Below are 14,155 nucleotides of genomic sequence, written 5' to 3' on the forward strand. Positions count from 1 at the left end.
TAAAGGACATCTTGCCATTTGAGACAACATGGATGGACCTAGAGCATGTAATAGTAAGTATAACATGTCAGACAGAGAAACACAAATACTGTACAATTTAACTTATATGTGGAATCTAAAAACAAATGAAAAAGCATAACAAAGCAGAAACAGGGACTTCCCTGGTGGCACAGTGGATAAGACCCTGGGCTCCCAATGCAAGGGGCCCGGTTCAATCTCTGGTCAGGGAACTAGATATCACATGCATGCTGCAACTAAGAGTTCGAATGCCACAATTAAGGAGCCTGTGTGCCACAACTAAGGAGCTGGCAAGCTGCAACTAAGGACCCCCGGGGGCTACAACTAAGGAGCCTACCTGCCACAACTAAGACCCAGTGCAACCTACTAAGTAAATATATTTTAAGAAAAGAATTATTATTTAAAAAATTGCTGAAACAGAGTTACAGATACAGAGGACAAACAGGTGGCAGCCAGAGTGGAGGGGTTTGGGTAAGGAAAGAAAAAGGTGAAATAGATTAAGAGATACAACTTCCAACTGCAAAATAAATGAGTCACGGGCACAAAATGTAGTTTGGGGAATACAGTCAATGACTATGTAATATCTTTGTATGGTGACATGTCATTTCTAGACTTATTGTGGTGATCATTTTGAAGTGTATAGAAATATCGAATTACTACGTTAAAGAAACTAACATAGTGTTGTAGGTCAATTATAATTCAAAACAAACAAATAAACTCATAAAAAAGAGACTAGATTTGTGGGTACTGGGAGCAGGGGTTGAGAGGAGGGGGAACTGGATGAAGGCAATGCAAAGTTACAAAAAAAAAAGGAACTCCTATAGCTCAACAACAAGAAAATCAAATAATCCAATTAAAAAATGGGCTAAGGTCTTGAATAAATATTTCTCCAGAGATGATACACAAAACACCAAAAAGCATATGAATAGATGCTCAGTATCACTAGTGATCATAAAAATACAGTCAAGGGGCTTCCCTGGTGGTGCAGTGATTGGGAGTCTGCTTGCCGATGCAGGGGACACGGGTTTGTGCCCTGGTGCGGGAGGATCCCACGTGCCGTGGAGTGGCTGGGCCCATAAGCCATGGCCACTGAGCCTGCGCGTCCGGAGCCTGTGCTCCGCAATGGGAGAGGCCTGCATACCACAAAAAAAAAAAAAAAAAAAAAATACAGTCAAAACCACAATGTGATATCACCTCATACCTATTACGATAGCTAACAACAACAAAAAGAACAACTGTTAGTGAGGATGTAATGAATAAAATATATTCTGTGAAATGCTGGTGGGATTATAAAATGGTGCAACCACTATGGACATCAGTATAATGATTCCTCATAATATTAAAATAGAAACACCATATGATCCAGCAAACCCACTTCTGGGTAAATGTACAAAGTAACTGAACTCTATCTCAGAGGGATATCTGCACTCCCATCTCCCATGTAAAGTGCAGCATTATTCATAATAGCCAAGATATGGAACCAGACTAAGTGGTCATTGACATATGAATGCATAAAGAGAATGTTTCTATATATGGATAAATGTATACTATGATAGGATTTATATATATAATTCATATAAATATATATGTATATAAGTATCATGAAATATTATTCAGCAATACATAGAATGAAATCCCACCATTTCAAAAATATGGATGAAGCTGGATGTATTATTTTAAGAGAAATAAGCCAGACACAGAGAGACAAATATTGTATGATCCACCCTATATGTGGGATCTAAAAATATCATACTCACAGAAGCAGGCAGTAGAATGGTGGTTGCCAGAGGGTAGAGGTGTGGAATATGGTGCCTCGTTGGTCAAAGGGTACAGACTTTCATTTAAGCAAGGTGAAAGTTCTAAACATCTGTTTCACAACAATGTAAATAGACAACACTACTGCACAGTGCACTTATAATTGTTAAGATGGTCAATTTTATGGGATATGTATTTTACCACAATAAAAAGCTGTTTAAAAATGATAACATTTGAGGATTAAAGTAAAAAATAAAGCACTATAGGGCTTCCCTGGTGGCGCAGTGGTTGAGAGTCTGCCTGCCGATGCAGGGGACACGGGTTCGTGCCCCGGTCCGGGAAGATCCCACATGCCGCGGAGCGGCTGGGCCCGTGAGCCATGGCCGCTGAGCCTGCGCGTCCGGAGCCTGTGCTCCGCAAAGGGAGAGGCCACAACAGTGAGAGACCTGTGTACCGCAAAAAAATAAAAAATAAAGCACTATAAGAATATTAATTTAATAAAATGGTAGATATACTATATGTACTTCTGTTCCTTGAAGTGGATATTAAATTTCAAACTGTGATATAGTTACTGGAGAGATGGGAATAAAATGCATACCAGAGCAATTCCTGCAGCAAACTTTGGATGGCATGCCATTCCATGATATGTTGCTCCTACATAATTAGGATGGTCCCTATAACTAAATAATAAAATTTTTCTTGTGGATAAACGCACTTTAAATTTTTAAAAACTTAATGATCTTTTAAGAATTGGATTCCTCAATAATGCTGCTGCTTTCTTTTAGACATGAATATTATGTATCATGTCTAATGCTTTCAATCATTTTGTATTTGGGTAATCTCCCACGGTGCCTACAAAATTAAGTTCTAAAGGCAACTTTAGCATCGTATGATACATAGCTTAAAATCCAGCAGTGCCTAATCCTTCCAGAAATTAATCACCACTGTTGTCAACACTGGATGGATATAATGCAAAGACATAAAAGTCAGGGTAGATTACTGCCATGATTCGCAGATTGTAAAACCTTAGACTGCATGAAAAGTGTTGGATTGGAGGACAGAATGAGAAAGACAATATGCAGCACAGTCACTAGGAAAAAGAGAGATGGGATGTATTGTGTCCTCACACATTTCAGTCCTTAGTTAATGCTGCTCCTCCATCCCCAAGCCTGACCTTAAATTCTACAGAGACACCCAGAGATTCATAAATATATTCCATATTGCTTAAGATCTTCAGAACCGTGTTTCTGTTTTTTCCATCGAAAATAATCAAACTAGTAAAATAAAAATGTATATAAAGACTCGTGACAGTTACAGTGCAAGCAGTTAAACAGCTACACCTTAGGTCAGGATAGAAATACCATTAGGTCACCACATTACCATACTTATGTTTTCCAGTGTAACCAGCTTTACATGCAATTATTGCATTCTGTTAACTAATGTATGCTTTATTTAATGTTAAAATGCTGGTTTCAATTATCTACCTCTGAGAAAATCTTTAAAACCATAGAGGCCCTATGTTTTCCCGAGGCTTTCCATATTATCAGTTCTTTAAACTTCCATAGGTAAGCAGCCCACTCTGAGGATAATGGCCTACAATGTTTTCGTGTCTTACATTTTATTAGATTTTTACAGCTTGCATTTTGCCAACACAGTACCCACATAATCTATTTTTGAGATGTCTTGTCATCATAAATAATAAATTTTGTATATAATTTTGATGGTTAACTTACAAGTAATTTGATAAACTTTATACCAATGAAAATAAATCACTTACATTAATAAGTGTGCCATATCATGGGACCTTTGAAATAAAAATTTTTCTCTCCATGACACAAATCTTTGTAGAACTTCATTAGCATCCCCATTAGTTGAAATCTTATTTTGATCTGACCAGAGCTCCAGAGAAGTTAATGTAACCAACACTTTAAGCTGAGAATACATCTGAAAACAGAAGATACATGATAAATGGTTTTAGGTAATCAAAAATATAACACTATATCTCTCTATGTAATGCTAATATATTCGATTTACTAATTTTTAGAGATGAAATCCATCGGTGGAAGAAACTAGTTGGTAGGAATATATAGTTTATAAAAGTGCATATGCTATTTATTCAAACAATGCTACTGTATTAATATGAATGTTTCTTATTTAAATATGAAACATAAATACTCACAGTGTTGATGAGACTAAAGATATGGACAACTTTCTTAGATGCAAGTGCCACTTCAGAGCCCATATAATCATACCGAAAGGCAAATTTTGTTTTTTAATCACTAATAAAAATGACTAAACTACCACGTTTCAATGGGTATAAAAATATTAAAATAATGCAGTGCTCAAGTGAAAGGACAAAAGCAGAATTAAGACTTATCACATGCTTAATAAGTTCTAGATTTAAGCCTAGGGACATTACATATTAAAATGTGATGGTGATGAGTATCTTCTTCTTTATGCATGTAGTTATTTAGGATCAAAAGTTAAGGTTCCAAGACTGCATAACTAATAAGGGTAAGAACCAGGACTCAAATCTCTAACTAAACTCCTAAGTCTTTTTTGCCTGCTCAGCTGTGTTGCCATCTTTTGTCTTCATTCCCATAAGACAACATGACTGTATATCCTGGAGAAAAACATGTACTTTCTAAACACAGAGCTCTGAGCACTACATAGTGAACAATTTCAAGAACATGTCTTCATTCAAGGGAAAAAAATCACAACATTTTTCACTGAAACATTTCTAATTTTGTGTGCACACATATTTCTAAGCTTACTTATAATTAATGGTAGAGCAACTATATATATACATATATATATATACACACACACATATATAATTTAACAAATTTAGATATAGAAAATTACAATCATAGTGAGGGATTTTTACATAGTTCTCATAATCATTAATAGCTCAAGCTGACAAATTTACAAGCAGCAAATTTACAGCAAAAATATTAAAGGTTTTAAAAACTCAAGCAAGCTTTGATATATGCATATATACAAGCTTATATAAAAAATGAGAGGGATATTTTTAAAGTATACCTGAAACTTTTATATAAATTGACTCATATTAGGCCATAAAACATTGGAATATAAAACACAGTATCACTTAGCTCACATCATCCAAACACAATGCAATCAAGTAAACTTGATTGTAAACTTGATAAAAAGTATTTCAATGATGTTATTTTTACTTAGATGGATAACTTGATTGTGGATATATATGATCTTATTCTATGTAAATGCACACTGAAAAAAAAGCTACAAATGCAATTTACAACTTACTTTTACATGGAGACAGCACAAGTAATAAAGGGAAATAGTATTAATAAATCTGAGTAGAGAGAGTATAGCTGTTCTTTTTATTATTCCTATTCCTCTGTTTCCAAATACAATATTTAAAAACAGAGATAAAATAAAGATACTTTCAGATGAACAAAAACTGAATTCAAATGAATTACTACAGGTTAAACAGAAATATCAGAAAAACCAACCTGTGAGAAGGAGAAGAAATGTAGAGTTTGGAAATAGTAAATATGAAATATGTTTTTCCTTTCCTTAATTTCTTTAAACAACAATTGGATATTTAATGTAAAATAATTTATTTTGTGGTTGATTACACAAGAAGAAATAAGACAGACTACAATAATATCACAGAGTTACACAGGATTTTACTGATGAAATGTTTACATTTAAAAAAATATATTATTGAAGTGTAGTTGACGTACAATATTATATAAGGTACAGATGTACATCACAGTGACACACGATTTTTAAAGGTTATACTTCACTTATAGTTGTTATAAAATATTGGCTATATTCCCTGTGTTGTGCAATATATCCTTGTAGCTTATTTGCTTTATACATAATGGTGGATACATCTGAATCCCTACCTCTATTGTGCCGCTCCCCATTCCCTTTTCCCAATGGTAACCACTACTTTATTCTCTATATCTGTGAGTCTGTTACATTTTTGTTATATTCCTAGTTTCCTTTATTTTTTAGATACCATATATAAATGGTATCATACATATTTATCTTTCTCCCTGTGACTTATTTCACTTAGCATAACAGAGCCTCCAAGTTTATCCATCCTGTTGCAAATGGCAAAATTTCATTACTTTTTATGGCTGAGTAGTATTCCATTGTGTGTGTGTGTGTGTGTGTGTGTGCGCGCGCGCGCACGCACATGTGTGTATCACATCTTTATCCATTCATATGTTGATGGGTATTTAGGTAGTTTCCATACCTTGGTTATTGTAAATAACGCTGCTATGAACACTGGGGTGCATGTATGTTTCCTATTAATATTTTCATTTTTTTCAAATATATACCCAGGAGTATAATTGCTGCATCATATGTTAGTTCTATTTTTAATTTTTTGAGGAACCGCCATACTGTTTTCTACAGTGGTTACATCAATTTACAGTCCCTCTAACAGGTGTACAAGTGTTCCTTTTTAACCACATTTGTTATTTGTGGCCTTTTTGATGATAGCCATTCTGATAGGTGTGAGGTGACATCTCATTGTGGTTCTGATTTGCATTTCTCTGATAATCAGTGATGTTGAGTATCTTTTCATGTGCCTGTTGGCCATCTGCAGGTCTTCTTGGGAAAAAATGTCTATCCCATTTTTTTTAATCGGGTTGTTTTTTGATATTGAGTTGTATGAGTTATTTATATATTTTGGATGTTAACCCTTTATCAGTCATATAATTTGCAACTATTTTCTCCCATTCAGTAGGTTCACTTTATATTTGTTTATGGTTTCCTTTGGTGGGCAAAAGCTTTTAAGTTTAATTAGGGACCATTTGTTTATTTTTTTCTTTTGTTTTCTTTGCCCAAGGAGACAGATGAAAAAAATGAAAATGAAACAAAACAAAAAAACATTGCTATGATTTACGACAAAGAGTTTTCTGCCTATATTTTCTTCTAGGAGTATTATGCTCTCCTGCCTTACATGAAGTCTTTAATCCATTGTGAGTTTAGTTTTCTATATTGTGTGAGAAAATGTTCTAATTTCAGTCCTTTACATGTAGCTGTCCTGTTTTCCCAGCGCCACTTATTGAAAAGACTGTTTTTTTCCTCCATTGTATATTCTTGCCTCTTTTGTTGTAGATTAATTGACCATAAGTGCATGAGTTTATTTCTGGGCTCTTTATTCTCTTCCAGTGATCTATGTGTCTGTTTTTGTTCCTGTATCATACTATTTTGATTACTGCAGATTTGTGGTATAGTCTACAGTCAGGGAGTGTGATGCCTTTCTCTGTTCTTCTTCCTCAGCACTGCTTTGGCTATTCGCAGTCTTATGTGTTTCCATACAAACTTTAGAATTATTTGTTCTAGTTTTGTGAAAAATGCCATTGGTATTTTGATAGAGATTACATTGAATCTGTAGATTGCCTTGGGTAGTATGGTCATTTTAACAATAGTAATTCCTCCAATCTATGGAAACAGTGTATGTTTCCATCTGTTTGTGTACAGGTTTTTCACCTCCTCAATTAGATTTATTCCTAGGGAGTATTCTTTTCGATGTAGTGGTAAAATGAGATAGTTTTCTTAATTTTTCCTTCTGATAGTTCACTGTTAGTCTATAGAAATGCAACTGATTTCTGTATATTAATTTTGCATCCAGAAACTTTATGAAATACATCAATGAGCTCTCCTAGTTTTTGGCGGTGTCTTTAGGATTTTCTATGCGTAGTATCATGTCATCTGCAAACAGTGACTATTTTACTTCTTCCTATCCAAGTTGGATTCATTTGATTTCTTTTTCTTGCCTGATTGCTGTGGCAAGGACTTCTAATACTATGTGGAATAAAAGTTGTGAGCAAGGACATGCTTGTCTTGTTCCTGATCTTAGAGGAAGTGCTTTCAGCTTTTCACCATTAAGTATTATGTTAGCTGTGGGTTTGTGCTATATGAGCTCTATTATGTTGAGGTATGTTCCCTCTATGCCCCCTTTCTGGAGAGATTTTCTCATAAATGGAGGTTGTATTTTGTCAAAAGCTTTTTCCGCATCTATTGAGATGAACATCTGTTTTTTTATGTGGCTGTTGGCTATCTGTAGGTGTAACACACTGATTTTTTGGGTGGATATTGAAAAATCCTTGCATCCCTGGGATAAATTCCACTTAATCATGGTGTATGATCCTTTTAATGCCTTGTTGGAATTGGTTTGCTAATATTTTGTTGAGGACTTTTGCATCTATGTCCATCAGTGGTATTGGCCTGTAATTTTCCTTTTTTGTGATATCTTTGTCTGGTTTTCATACCAGGGTGATGTTGTTCTCGCAGAATAAGTTCAGAAGGGTCCCTTCCTCTCCAATTTTGTGGAATCGTTTGAGCAGAATAGATGCTAACTCTTCTCTTAACTGTTTGGCAGAATTCACCTGTGAAGCCATCTGGTCCTGGACTTTTGTTTGCTGGGAGTTTAAAAATTACTGATTCAAATTAATTAATGGCAATTGTTCTGTTCTTATTTTCTATTTCTTCCTGGTTCAGTCTTGGGAGACTGAACATTTTTAAGAATTTGTCCATGTCTTCTAGGTTGTACATTTTATTGGCATACAGTTGTTCACTGTAGTCTCTTATGATCTTTTGTATTTCTGTGGTGTCAGTTGTAACTTCTCTTTCGTTTCTGATTGTACTGATATGGGCCCTCTCTCCTTTTCCTTGATGAGTCTGCCTAAAGTTTTATCAATTTTGTTTACCTTTTCAAAGATTCAGCTCTTAGTTTCATTGGTCTTTTCTGTTGTTCTTTTATACCTATTTCATTTATTTCTCTTCTGTTCTCCTATGCTTTCTTTCCTTCTACTAATTTTGAGTTTTATTTGTTCTTCTTTTACTAATTCCCTTGGCTGTAAGGTTAAATTGTTTGAGATTTTTCTTGTTTCCTGAGACAAGCTAGTGTCTCTATAAACCTCCCTCTTAGAATTGCTTTTGCTGTGTCTCAGATTTTTGGATCACTGTGTTTTGCTTTTCATTTGTCTCCAGGAAGTTTTTATTTCCTCTTTGGTTTTACAGTGACCCATTGGTTGCTTAGTAGCATATTATGTAGCCTCCATGTGTCTGGGGGTCTTTTGCAGTAGTTTTCTTGTAGTTCATTTCTAGTCTCATAGCATTGTGGTCAGAAAAAATGCTTGATATGAATTCAATTTTCTCAGATTTACCGAGGCTCGTTTTATAGTCTAGCACGTGATCTATCCTGTACAATGTGCCATGTGCAATTGAAAAGAATGTGCATCCTGCAGCTTTTGGATGGAATGACCAATATATCCATTTGGTCAAATGTGTCACTTAAGGCCTTTGATTCCTTACGGATTTTCTGTCTGGATGATCTCTTCACTGATGCAAGTGGGGCGCTAAATTGCCTACTGTTATTGTGTTACTGTCAATTTCTCCCTTTATGTCCATTGATATTTGCTTTACAGATTGAGGTGCTCCCATGCTGGGTGCATGTATATGTACAATTGATACATCTTTTTTTTTGGATTGATGCCTTGATCATTATGCAGTGTCCTTCTTTGTCTCTTGTAACAGTCCCTTTTTAAAAACTATTTTGTCAGATATAAGTATGTCTAATCTGTCTTTCTTTTGATTTCCTTTTGCATGGAATACCTTTTTCCATCCCCTCCCTTTCAGTCTGTGTGTCTTTAGATCTGGAGTGAGAGTCTTTCAGGCCATACGGGTCTTGTTTTTGTATCCATTCAACCACTCTATTTCTTTCTTTATTGGCGCCAATAATTACATTTAAAGTAATTATTGATATGTGTGTTCTCATTTCCATTTTGCTAATTGATTTGGACTTGTTTTTATAAGTCTTTTTTGTTCCTTTCTTCTTCTTTTGTTCCCTTTTCATATGATTTGAAGACTATCTTTAGTGTTATGTTTGGATTCCTTTTACTTTTGTGTGTGTGTCTAGTATAGGTTTTTGGTTTGCAGTTACTGTGAGGTTTTTATAAAGATATAGATATATAGATATGAATGACTGTTTTAAGTTGCTGATCTCTTAATTTCAAATACATTTTAACAACCATGCATGAATACTCTCCTCCCCTCACAATCACTGTTTTTAATATCTCATTTTACATCTAATTGCTTTATGTATCTCCTTATTCCTTATTCTGGATACAGGTGACTTTGTTAAAAGACATAAGTCTTTTAACCTTCCTTCCATCTTTGCATGTGAGATGATATCCTACTTTTACTGTATGTTTGCTTTTACTAGTGAGCTTTTTTCTTTCATAATTTTTATGTTTCCAGTTTTTGGACCTGGCTTTTTTTCTTAGCAAAATTGTTTTGACATTACTTGTAACACTGGTTTTGTGTTGCTGAACTATTTTAGGTTTTGCTTGTCTGTATAGATTTGGATCCCTGTATCAAATTTGAATGAGAGCCTTGCTGTGTACTGTATTCTTGGTTGTAGGTTTTTCACTTTCAACACGTTAAATATATTGTGCCACTCCCTTCTGGACTGCAGAGTTACTGCTGAAAAGTCAGCTGATAGCCTTATGGGAATTCCTTTTTATGTTATTTTTTATTTTCCTTTTCCTGCTTTCAATATTCTCTTTTCATCTTTAATTTTTGTCATTTTTATTACTATATGTTTTGGTATGTTCATCTTTGGGTTAATCCTATATTGACTTTCTGGGCTTCCTGGATCTGGATATCTGTTTCATTCCCCATGTGAGGGAAGTTTTCAGCTATTATGTCTTCAAATATGTTTTCTGTTCCTTTCTCTCTCTCTCTCTTCTCCTTCTGGGACCCCTAAAATGCAAGTATTAGTGTGCTTGATGTTGTCCCAATGGTCTCTTAAACAGTCCTCATTTCCTTTCATTCTTTTTCCTGTTCCACATCTGTAATTTCCATTACTCTGTCTTCCAGCTCATTGATCTATTCTTCTGTATCATTTAGTCTACTATTGATTACTTCTAGTGTATTTTTCATTTCAGCTATTGTATTCTTCATCTATGTTTGGTCATTCTTTATATTTTCTAACTTTTTGCTTAAAACTTCTGACATCTTGCTCTGTGCATCCATTCTTCTGCCAAGTTCTTTGATCATCTTTATGAGCACTACCCTGACCTCTTTCTCAAGTATGTTGCCTATCTCCACTTCACTTAGATCTTCTTGTGGGCTTTGATCTTGTTCCTCCATCTGGAATGTGTTCCTCTGTAGCCTCATTTTGCCTAAGTTAGTATTTGTATGTTTATGTACCTGATAAGTTGGTTGTGTTTCCTAATGCTGGAGAGTGGCCTTTTGCAGAAGACCTCCTGTGTGTTCCAGCAGCATTCTCCACTCTCTTCACCTGTGGTATAGACTCTAGTCATTCCCCAATGTGGGCTGTGTGGGTCTTCCTGTTGTGGCAGGCTGACTATGTGGGAAGTCTGGTGGGCTTTCTTGGCTCCTGGTTCAGGTGGTTGCCACTGCTGCCTCAGGCACAGGCTGCCAGCTGCTGGTTGTCAGGACCAGGTCATAAGGCAGCTGACTGTGAAATTCCAGGGGGTTCTGGGGATAGTGCTGGCTCACGGCTGTATGGAGTCAAGGTCCAGAAGACTCCAGGGCTGTAGCCCTCCCACTGGTGGGTGAAGCCAAGTCCTGGGGTTCCTGCCAGTCTACTGGTAGGCAGAGCTGGGTCCTGGAGTCTGGTTGCAGGGCCCAGGGGTCCCAGAGCTAGTGTCATATCATTATTTCCTGTTAATACTTTTATAAAAACTATTTAAAGATCTGAATATTTCCTTTTATGCAAAAAACCTAGAACATCATGAAACTCATTGAGAGACTTATACAAAATTACTAGTGATAATGGACAAAGCAAGTTTTTTCATTAACTTGCTGCCTGCCCATAAGTTTTTGCTAAAACTAATTGTATAAACAAAAAGTTTCATAATCAAATATGTTCCTATGAATTATTCTTCCTATTTTTTAAAAATGGAATTTCCAACAGAGAACCCAAGCAGTTACACAGCATAAAATAATCTTATAAAAGATAGTATTTAATAAAAGGATCTTCAATTGAGTAATAAATGAAATAGCTTATTTTAAAATGGAAATTGATTTAAGGAAGAGTTTCACCACAATTTTGGGTGGATCCAGAAGTATATGCAACTAGTTATAATACAATAGATTACAGTGCAATACAATCCTCCCTTATATATGAAGTTTTACATTCTTTCTAATAAATATTGGTATTGATTCCCCCATGCCAATGGAAAGGCAACTGACAACATTTTTTATGTACTGCTATACTGAGATACAGATTTTGAACAGAGTGACATATATCTGCATTGCAAATAAAGATTCTTTTACATGTCCCCTTTCAATTTAAATACAAAAAAGATACAATGAAATATATCAATAATGCATACCAAGGCTTTATCCATAATGACTTGTATTTTCAGAACTCTTTTCAACAGCACACCAGAATTTTTCTGCAAAACAGAGAACATGAATTAAATAAAACATTTAAAAAATTTTACATTGTTTGTAATTATCAGGTACATTATATAATTATATACATACAGACACACACACACACACACATACACACACACACACACATACAGAGTTATAGACAGATACACAGACAGAAAGATAGAGAGATATAGGTAGATAGTTAGGTGGTAGATACATATACAAATACATAAAGCTATAGATATTAGAGAAATAAGAGGATTGATGCCCACTGAGTAAATAAGCTGGTGAGATTATGAAAATGTTAGGAACAAATCAGAAGCTTTCACCTTATAATCTTGAGAATTAGAATCCTCTAAAAAAGTTACTGAAATGAGGGAGAATCCTCGTTCCTTCCTCTGAAAACCTTCCTCTTGGTCCCTCACCCCAACCTTCAAGCTAAACAAATTCCCATTAACTTTCCCCCTAACGTTACCTCAATTTTATCATCCTTTTTGTACTTGTAATTATTTATATTAACTTTATTGTGGCCTACCCTCAATAAAATGCATCTATTTTAAGAATAAAGTTACGTGAACTGGTAGCAATATTTACATCCATGCAACCCTTTCCATCATTAAAATAAATAATGTTTCCATCACCCTCTTCCAAGTTAACAGCCTACAAGTCTCAAGGCAACCAGCCATCTGCTTTCTCTCACCATAGGTTACAATAACTTACCCTAGAATTTCACACAAGTGGAATCATATTGCATGTCTTCTTCTATATCTGGCTTCTTTCACTCAGCACACATCTGTGTTGCTGTGATTATTACTGATCCATTTGTTTTTATTGCTACGAAGTGTGCCATTTTAGAAACACAAAACAGTTTGTTTATACATTTAACTATTGATGATCCTTTGGATTATTTAATCATCTTCGCTATTGTAAATATAGTGGCTATGAATATTCATGGACAGGTCTTTGGGCAGTTATAGTCTTTCATTCTTTCTTGGTTACTTAGAATTGGAAAACCTGATCCGCATGATACTTGTATATGTGTAAAGTAGTACAAAAGTTCCAGATTACTTTCTAAAGTAGTTTGATCATTCTGCTTTTTCTCCAAGAACTAATAAGAATGACAATTGCTCCACATTCTTGCCTGTATTTGGTATTGTCAATCTTTTGCATTGCATGCATTCTTGTCAGTCTGTACTGAGATCTCACTGAGGTTTTTTTTTTTTTTTTTTTTCTTGTGGTACGCGGGCCTCTCACTGTTGCGGCCTCTCCTGCTGCGGGGCACAGGCTCCGGACGCGCAGGCTCAGCGGCCATGGCTCATGGGCCCAGCCGCTCCGTGGCATGTGGGATCCTCCCGGACCAGGGCACGAACCCGTGTCCCCTGCATCGGCAGGCGGACTCTCAACCACTGCGCCACCAGGGAAGCCCCCTCACTGAGGTTTTAATTCGCAGCTCTTGGGTGATTAATGATGTTGAACATCTCTTCACAGGCTTGTGGCTCATTAATGTGGTGTCTCCAAGTCCCCTACTAGAAATTTTATGTTTAGCCTTGACTATGCTTTAATTCATGTTTTTGGAATAAGGGTCAATTCCCTTTTTATTCCATGTGGAAATCCCATCTTCTTCCATCATTTGATGAAGAGATCATTCTTTACTTTTCAAAGGCCTTAGCACCTTTGTGGATAATAATTGTGGCAAGAGCACTTGGGTCTACTTCTCATCTATTGTGCTCCACTGTCCTATACGCCTACCCTTATACCAAAACCACGATATGTTTCTCCACAGCAGGGGTCAGCAAACGACGGCCCATGGTATAACCACCTGTTTGTAAAACAATATTTTAGTGGAACACAGCCACCCCCATTTGTTTATAGTTTGTCTATGCTGATTTCACGCTGCAAAGGGTGAGTGAAGTAGCTGCAACAGAACATATGCCCCACAAGCCTGAAATATTTACTATCTGGCCGC

General features: G+C 35.8%; 1 protein-coding gene across 1 annotated transcript in view; it reads right to left on the reverse strand.

The window, feature by feature from the left end:
* Positions 1 to 14,155, reverse strand: part of LOC116746884 (A disintegrin and metallopeptidase domain 3-like) — a 92,865-nt gene that overhangs the window by 38,573 nt on the left and 40,137 nt on the right. The window contains exons 7-10 of the mRNA XM_032618653.1: positions 12,145 to 12,206; positions 3,953 to 4,025; positions 3,551 to 3,717; positions 2,372 to 2,453 (exon numbers count right to left, since the gene is read on the reverse strand). Of these exons, the coding sequence (XP_032474544.1) occupies positions 2,372 to 2,453; positions 3,551 to 3,717; positions 3,953 to 4,025; positions 12,145 to 12,206 (384 nt within the window). The remainder of the gene's footprint in view (positions 1 to 2,371; positions 2,454 to 3,550; positions 3,718 to 3,952; positions 4,026 to 12,144; positions 12,207 to 14,155) is intronic.

Source organism: Phocoena sinus, chromosome 21, assembly GCF_008692025.1.
Source record: "Phocoena sinus isolate mPhoSin1 chromosome 21, mPhoSin1.pri, whole genome shotgun sequence".
Taxonomy (NCBI): Eukaryota; Metazoa; Chordata; class Mammalia; order Artiodactyla; family Phocoenidae; genus Phocoena; species Phocoena sinus.